Below are 8,010 nucleotides of genomic sequence, written 5' to 3'. Positions count from 1 at the left end.
ACAAAGAGGAACAATTTGTATTTTTGTACAATCCTATGGAAATCCTAGGACCTGACTCCTTATTTGGTTGTGAAATAACCACTTTGATTTTATAGGATTTGTGCTTTTAATCTTTATTTTCTACTATAACTGCTGCTGTCAAGAGGTCTATGTTGTGTGTATTTCTCAAAGGTACCTCTGTATACTGAGTCATATTCACAATAGAATTTCTTCACTGTGTCTTTCTCCCAAGTCAACTCCAGGCAAACCAAACTAACATAACCACCACCAGTGGAATTAACCGGAATTGGTTTGATCTGCTTAAATCAGCATTCACTAACCCAGTGCCCTTGTTTTAGACTACAACTCCCATCATCCTCAGCCAGCCTCGGCATCCCCTTTTAACAGTGACAGCCTGGAACAACCCCTTTGTTTTTCAGTTTTACAACACTAAAGGACTAAATGACTTGGGGGCAGGGGGGGAAAAGTAGTAAGAATTTAAAGTGTACAAGCTGGACAGAATTATTTTATTATTTATCTTAAATATTTATAAACCACACTTTCTTATAAAATATCACCAGCCTAAAATCACAGTATTACAAGAAAAATATCCAACACATCAAGTTTGAAAGACCTGTCTGAATATACGGTAGTTTTTACAATATTTTTGAAAAGCAAGCAAGGACAAATCATGCCAAAGCTCCCTTGAAGGGGATGACCTGCCACTCTGAAGTCCCAACCCCTGCTAAACCTCTGAAGCATCTAGGTCCACCAAATTTGCCCCATCAGAGGGTCTTAGTGACTGAAGCAGAACACAAGGAATCAGATACTCCTTAAAGTACGTTGGTCCCCAGTTGGTTTGGGATCTATGAAGTAACACTTGAACCTGGCCCAGTAGCAAATTATTAAGCGAGCAAGTTAAGCCATCCTGTCACCCAGCAAAGTCAGCTCAGTGTCTTCTGAAAGCTTGGAACCCTATGAAGTGGTGGCAGGCTCCATCTTGTGAGGTGACTACATGCTGCAACTTGCAATCTCTGGAGCAGGCGGAAATTGCACGGGGGGGGGAGGGGCGCAATTCTGGGCATTGGGCCTCCACGCCTTGCCCCTCTTCTTTGCCCAGCAGATTTTTTTGTCCAGAGTCTTGTGGCAATTTCAGAATGCACACCTTTACTGTGGGCAGTATCATAGCCCATGAAGTCAATCCATCTCTCCATTAACACCCCTCTGGATCTTGAACAAGAGACAGCTTGCACCCTGCATCATAGGGAGGCCATCGGCCCAGGGGTCCACAGTGAAGGGATCTCCTGGAGGGATCTTCCAAAACTTTCCCCTCCGCTCGATTTGCTCTGCAGTTCTGGAACCACAGCTGTTGGGAGAACGGGAAAGAGGATCCTTGTGAGCCATGAAACCAGGACAGGGGAACTGATCCCCCCTCCCGACCCCCTGATTCACTTGCCCATTGAGCTCAGGGGACTGACATCCCACTCTCAGGACACCCACCTAGGCTTAAGGTACTGCAAGAGGCAGACCAGGAAGCGGGGACCCCACCCTTCTACCCCCAGCCAAGAAGCTCCCAAGAGAGATGCCACCTCCCACCTTGGCCCTTTATTATTGATTAAATTTGTATACCATGGCTCACAATACTTGAAGGTGTGAGGAGGACTTCCCAGCCAGGGGTGCCAACTTGAATAAAATATTGCTGGGGGTGGGGCAGGTAAGCCCCACCCTGCATAATCAATCATATGACGCAGCATCCACATAATTTGTATGGCAATGACAATCAACTTTGGGGAAGGTCCTTAGCCCATGGGTGTTGCCAAGGGGGGCAGCTGCCCCCAAAATCAAGTAAATAAAGCAACTGACCAATTGTGTTGCAGCTAACTCAGTTCTGTCCCCCCCCCTAAATATATTATGGGAGCATGGGCGTGGTCAGGATTTCTGTTAGGCTTCAGGTTGAGGGGGCAGAACCTCAGATAGGTAAGTATTCTTATGGATTTACTTGCTGGGGGGCAGCTGCCCCCATGGCCACGCCCATGTAGCCGAAGAGACTTCAGCCCCTAGTTGTTGGCTCCTATGTTCCCAACAGAACGAGGTCTTCCTCCGCCCTCGCCTCGTCGCGAGTCTTCCTCACGCACCTGGATCCGGGGGTCGGCGGGGCACGCCAGCAGCGATCTCCGGTGGTGGTCGGGCTTCGGGACCCCTTGACCTGGGAGATCGACGTCCGCCGGCACATCCCGCCTTCTCCCGCCAAGTCGCGACGCTGCGCAACTCCCCTCCCTTGGCCGCGAGAGGGAAGGTCTCTTCGAACCTGGGAAGATGCGCAAATCCGTTTCCCGCCGGTGGAAATGAATGAATGGCGCGGAGGCACCGCGGGGACCTCCCGAAGTGGGCGTGGCCCCGTCTCCGTCACTGGTTCCCCTGGGGATTGGGGGCGGGGCTTGAGCCAGGAGGCAACTGCCTGGCCCGATCTGTCAACTCTTTGCCGCTCTTCTGTCTTTGGATTAGATTTTGGGGTTTTGATTTTAACTGAACTTCTTTCTGTTTTATCGTGCGCCGCTTTGAGGCGGATCTATAGACAGCCAAGCGATTTTGGGGCTCTCCTCTCCCTTCCTCCCCATGCCTCCACTTCAGACAACCACGGCCCCAGCCTAACCCCTTCCACACGCACTGGGAAAGCAGGGTTTTAGGAATGAACCTGAGAAGGAACAGCTTAAGAACGGGCCCCGAAGAGAGAGTCTGCTATTTATTTACTAATGTCAAAAAATATACATAGTTTGATTCACGGGCGTAGCCAAAGGGGGAGCAGGAGGGCAGTGGCCCTCCCTAGATCAAGTAAAACAATAACTAACTGACCAATCACATTGGATCTTCCCACTCTAACAAAAGTCCTGCCCCACCGAACAAAGTCATGCACACACACCCCAACAAAACGACATCCTCTTCCAGCATGGGAAAGATAGACACAGCCATTCCTAACTTCAGTGGTGTCAAAGGAATGGCAGACAGGAGTAATGTATTCTTAACTAGAAATTTTGGGGTCTGGCTGGTGAGGCTGGCTGACAGTGTGCTTCGGTGGTGCTCTTCTCTGAGGACGTCCTTGAAGGTCATTCTAAAACATCCAGCTGGAAGGGGCTGAAGGCTGTCCTCTTCCTCAAGTCAGATGACCCTGATCCACAGCAGTGCAGAATCCCTTGTTGTGGGATCCCTTGAGCTGCAGAAGAGAAGTGTTGGCTTTCCTCCCTCCCTTGACATGGAGAGGGCCAGCACTCTGTCTTGAGGACTAGATGCTGAATAGCACTGGAGGAACTCTGAGGTGGAGGGAAGAGAAACAATGTAGAGGTGGAGAGTCTCTTCTGGAACTGAGAAAATGTGCGAACTCATTTCTCACTCCTCTTGCCTGGTGGCAAGGAAGGAACTGAGCAGAGAAGCTGGGGGTGGGGCTTTCATGGTCTGCCAATATTATTATTAAATTTCTGTACTGTACTGCTCTTTGACTAGGGCTCACAGGGCAGTTTACAAAATAGAAAACACAAAAATGCATAGCATAGTAACAAACAATATATGCCAGCTTCTTACTATTTTATACATTTTTGTATTCTAAACCACTTTGTGATCCTTGAATAAAGGGTGGCAAGGAAATTTAATAAAGTGCAAATTCTGCTGGTAATTTTTATGTCAATAAAATGGGCTTGCTTTAATGTTTACTGCCTGATCATTTTTATTTCTTAGTTTCTTTGTCATGGTCATTGAGAGCTATGGAATAACAGTTTCAGCGGAGGGCAAGGCAAGGCGGCAGCCGGTGCGTTCCCTTCTCAGGTCTATTTATCTGGACCCGACTATGACTGGACTGCTCTTTTCACCTGTCCAATAGGACCCAGGGCTCCACTGGGTGGTGCGCCGGGTATGGCTTCTTAGCAAGATAAGGATGCACATTCATTGGTACAAACAGCAACAGGGGATACAATAGCTACAGGTCATCTGCACCACCTCTCTCCCTGCTGCTGCCGCCACTGCAGCAGTGAGGAACTGGAAGTCTGGGGGCACTTTGAGGTGACAGTAGACCCAACCTTTGCCCAATGCCTTCATTGTGGAAAGGAGCTGAGCAGAGGCTAGGTTCCTGCACAGGGCAGCAGCCGCCACCTTTTGCTGGACAGCCAGCACTTCTCCTGTGTGTTAAGTCAGGCAAGAAGGGCAAAGGAAAAGCGAGAGGTTTCTCTCCCCACCCTCAAGCTCCTCCTGAACCCACCCCTAAACCAAAGTTTGTCATAGAACACACAAGGAGTATATACAGGGGCTTAGTGGAGAGGGGGAAAGGCAGAGTTGAAAAAGGTGCAAAAGCTGGAGTGGTGGTAAATGACTCCATATGTGGAAATGATTCTATAAAATGTTGGCAATATCAGAAGAACAGGCTACATACATAACCCAGCCACATTCTCTACTGCAAGGGAGGAAGAAAGATTTTAAAGCAACATTTCAGAATCTTTGTTATTGGCTCACTGAGTTGCCTTAGGCCAGGCATGGCCAAACTTGGCCCTCCAGCTGTTTTGGAACTACAATTCCCATCATCCCTGACCACTTGTCCTGTTAGCTTGGGATGATGGGAGTCGTAGTCCCAAAACAGCTGAAGGGCCAAGTTTGGCCATGCCTGCCTTAGGCTAACATTTCTGCCATAAATTCCCATCTCTTTCCCCACCAGGGATTCTATTTTATACACTTGTATGCCACTTTGAGCCCAATGTAGTTGGCAAATAAAAACAAGGTGTCTTAGACCTCACACCCAGGCCCTGAGAGGTTTACTGAGCCTCCTCTTAAAAATTCTGCCTGCCCTCCTTGTTTGCAAGTTGAGGTGCTTCCTCCTCATGACTCTTTCCCTAGAATGGACACAGACAGGGGGATGTTACTCCAGCCAAGGTAGTTTCCTGTTCCACCAGGTCTGAAGCATCTTCCCCCTGCATGTGACCTTGCAGACCCTACAAAGGGGCTAGTCACGCAACCATCTTTCTCTTTTGCTACTCTCTTCCATTTTTGCCAGTGCTTCTGATGCAGTCTGCTGGCTCTCTGCCAGCAGCACACAGGCCCACCCATACAAAGATGTAAGCCGCACGACAGTGTAGCGTAGTGTAGTCTATAACTACAAGCTAAAGCATGCCCGGATTGGATTGTTTGACTAAAGAGATTCAAATGAATCTGCAACTAACTCCCTGTTGTGTAAAGAGGAATGAGCTCTGCTATATAATTCACCAGCATGAGAGAGGAAGGATAATATTTTATCAATACATCCCTCTCCTACTATCCACAACATTCCCACACCTGCATGGTTAAAGTGGAGACGAGAGCAAAGAACTGCCCCAAGGACACCCACAAGATTTCTGACTGCATTGACCACGTCTGACATTGCTCCCCCTCTCACGCAACAAGAACATTACAGAGTCTTCCGTTAGGCTAAAAATGACAAAATTTATTTTGATTTGGGAGGCTGACAGGCTCTATGCTGAGATTTGGCAAGGAGGTACCAGGCTGCAGCTTTGAGGAAGGAAAGGCAATGGTAGGCTGACATTTGGAACCTGAGCAGCAGGTATAAAGCCGGCCCTGGAGGAGACACAACATTACAGAGTCTTCTGGTAGGCTAAAAATAACAAAATTTATTTTTATCCAGCATTGGAGGGAGCTGATTCCATGCTTGGATCTGGTGAAGTGGCTGCAGGCCAAAGCTTGGAGGCTGGATCTGGTGAAGTGGCTGCAGGCCAAAGCTTGGCGGCTGGATCTGGTGAAGTGGCTGCAGGCCAAAGCTTGGAGGCTGGATCTGGTGAAGTGGCTGCAGGCCAAAGCCTGGAAGCTGGACCTGGTGTGGTGGCTGCAGACCAAAGCCTGGAAGCTGGACCTGGTGTGGTGGCTGCAGACCAAAGCCTGGAAGCTGGACCTGGTGTGGCGGCTGCAGACCAAAGCTTGGAAGCTGGACCTGGTGCTGTGCCTGCAGGCCAAAGCCTGGAAGCTGGACCTGGTGAAGTGGCAGGCTGCAGCTTTGAGGAATGGAAGGCACTGGCAGGCCAACATTTGGAACCTGAGCAGATGTAGTAAAGCCGGCCCTGGAGGACACATCTTCTGGAGGACAATTTTCACAATTTGCCCTCCGCGCCTTTGCCCGCCGGTTCCGGAACCAGAGCTGTGAGGAATAAGAGGAGCATGAGCGCAGGTGCTCTCAAGAAACTCCCGCCCCCATCTCTTCATGTTATTGGACTCAGATTCCCACCAGAACGGGCCAGATCATGGGGGATCCAGTCTCAAGTCCCCCACACTGAATTCAATCACAATAATATCCCTGGACCTTTTATCCTTTCCCCTATGTTCCCTCTTAAACTGGCCCAATTCCCCAAGCAATTGGGGGGGGGGGAACCTGCCTTGAAATTCATCAGCCCGCCCCCCCCCCAAGCGAGGGGAAAAACCTCGAAGGTGGCTCCATGAGGGGGTCTCCTCAGGCCTCACAGAAAGGGGCACTGCAGCCTTCCCTCTACCATCTCCATGTCCTTAGAGAGGAAGAGGCCTCCCTCCCGCCATATTTGCTTCTCCCTGGGCGGTTTCCCTCCCCTCGAACAAAATGCCGCGAGGGGCCTCATTCATTCGCCAGAAGGAGAACGCTGACCCCCAGCCAGGAAGAGGACGCGACCCCGAGACCCAGCCGGGAGGGAGCTCCCAGAAGGCCCCGCAGGCGACACTAGGCCTGGGTGGGAGCCGCCTTGCGATGGAGGCGGGCCGATCGCGGAAGGAGAGCGGGCGCCACGAGGGAAGTGAGAAGGCGAGGCCGGGGGAGAGGAGCAGCGCCCCCCTGGAAGCTCTTCAGCCCTGCTCGCCTCGGCCAAGGAAGGTCCCCCGGGGGAGTTTCCCTTGCCCGTCGAGCAAAGGGACGGGGTCGCCCCAGTGGCGTAGCGTGGGGGGTGCAGGGGGGCCGGCCGCACCGGGCGCAACATCTGGGGGTTAGGGTTAGGGGGCGCAAATCCACGGGTTAGGGGGCGCAAATTACTTGCCTTGCCCCGGGTGCTGACAACCCACGCTACGCCACTGGGTCGCCCAAGAAAAGCGCCCAGGCTCGAGGGGGTACAAGAGGAAGGGAGCTCCCGATCGGTTCTCCTCCTGTGCCCCAATCCCTACCCGACGTCCTCCCGTCTCGCCTTTCTTCCTGGCAGAATCGGGACCATCTCTCCCCCCACAACTCACCCGGATGCGATCCTCGGGGATGTCAGTGAGGCAGGCCAGCAACATCACCTTATAGTGTCCAGGCTTCGGTCGCTCCTTGAAGGTGGTTTCCAGAACATCCAGCTGGAAGTCTGAAAACTCAAACCTCGGCCTCCGGTCCGAAGAGCGAAGACGGCGGCGCGTCCTCCTGATCCCTGCAGAGGAGAAAAGCGGGGCGATAAGCAGGCTGCGCTTTCCCTAAACTGCCCCCTGCCCCCAATCTGACGCCGCTCTGGGCCTCGAAGCTGAGATACTTACTGGAGCCGGAGGAAGAGGAGGGAAGAGGAGCAGGTGGCTGCTGCGAAGCGATGGGAAGGTCGTTCTGAAAGGCGCGGAAAGCCATCTCCTGCCGCTCTCGTCGGATGGTGCGGGTGAAGTGTGGGCGCAGGGTTTGCGGGTGGTCCTTTTCTAGGCCGCCGAAAGGGCGTCGGCGGGATCTCCCAGTTCAGCCATTGGTCCTCCTCCCTGGGGAGAGGGGCGGAGACAAGGTGCCCCCTGGAGCGGAAGGAGAGCCCCCGCCCCCCTAAGGAACTCGGAGAGATCTCCTCTCCCCCCCCCCCAAGTTTTTCCTCCTTATTTTCGAGTTTATCTTGTGTATATTTTGGAATCGCTGTTGGTCGAGCGGGCCTGATCAGCATCGAAAATAGCAATCGAGAAATGTAATAAATAGCAAGGATCGCGCACACACATCCCTATATATCGCACGGACGCAAAAGCTAGGCTGTTGTTGTTGTTTAGTCGGGTCCGACTCTTCGTGACCCCATGGACCAGAGCACGCCAGGCACTCCTGTCTTCCACTGC

At 51.9% G+C, this 8,010-nt stretch overlaps 1 protein-coding gene across 2 annotated transcripts; it reads right to left on the bottom strand.

The window, feature by feature from the left end:
* Positions 1-5,416: 5,416 nt before the first annotated feature.
* Positions 5,417-7,681, bottom strand: MIXL1 (Mix paired-like homeobox). 2 transcript variants are annotated; one of them, XM_082214898.1, is made up of 3 exons: positions 7,468-7,681; positions 7,192-7,364; positions 5,417-6,142 (listed from the first exon to the last, which is right to left on the bottom strand). In XM_082214898.1, the coding sequence occupies exons 1-3, from the start codon at positions 7,550-7,552 to the stop codon at positions 5,606-5,608; spliced, it is 795 nt and encodes a 264-aa protein (XP_082071024.1). In that variant the 5' UTR covers positions 7,553-7,681; the 3' UTR covers positions 5,417-5,605. The 2 variants fall into 2 exon arrangements, with proteins under 2 accessions (XP_082071024.1, XP_082071025.1); XM_082214899.1 differs by having other exon boundaries at positions 7,192-7,357; positions 7,464-7,680.
* Between the last annotated feature and the right edge of the window lie 329 nt (positions 7,682-8,010).

This window comes from Podarcis vaucheri (assembly GCF_965113315.1).
Source record: "Podarcis vaucheri genome assembly, chromosome: 3".
Lineage (NCBI taxonomy): Eukaryota > Metazoa > Chordata > Lepidosauria > Squamata > Lacertidae > Podarcis > Podarcis vaucheri.
This window is presented reverse-complemented; position numbering and strand designations above follow the sequence as displayed.

Coding starts and splice junctions, on each gene's coding strand:
- MIXL1 (XM_082214898.1), bottom strand. CDS start 7,552: ATGGCTTTCCGCGCCTTTCAGAACGACCTTCCCATCGCTTCGCAGCAG. Junction 7,365..7,467: donor CTCCTCTTCCTCCGGCTCCA/GTAAGTATCTCA, acceptor TCTCCTCTGCAG/GGATCAGGAGGACGCGCCGC. Junction 6,143..7,191: donor TCCCCGAGGATCGCATCCGG/GTGAGTTGTGGG, acceptor TATTCCTCACAG/CTCTGGTTCCGGAACCGGCG.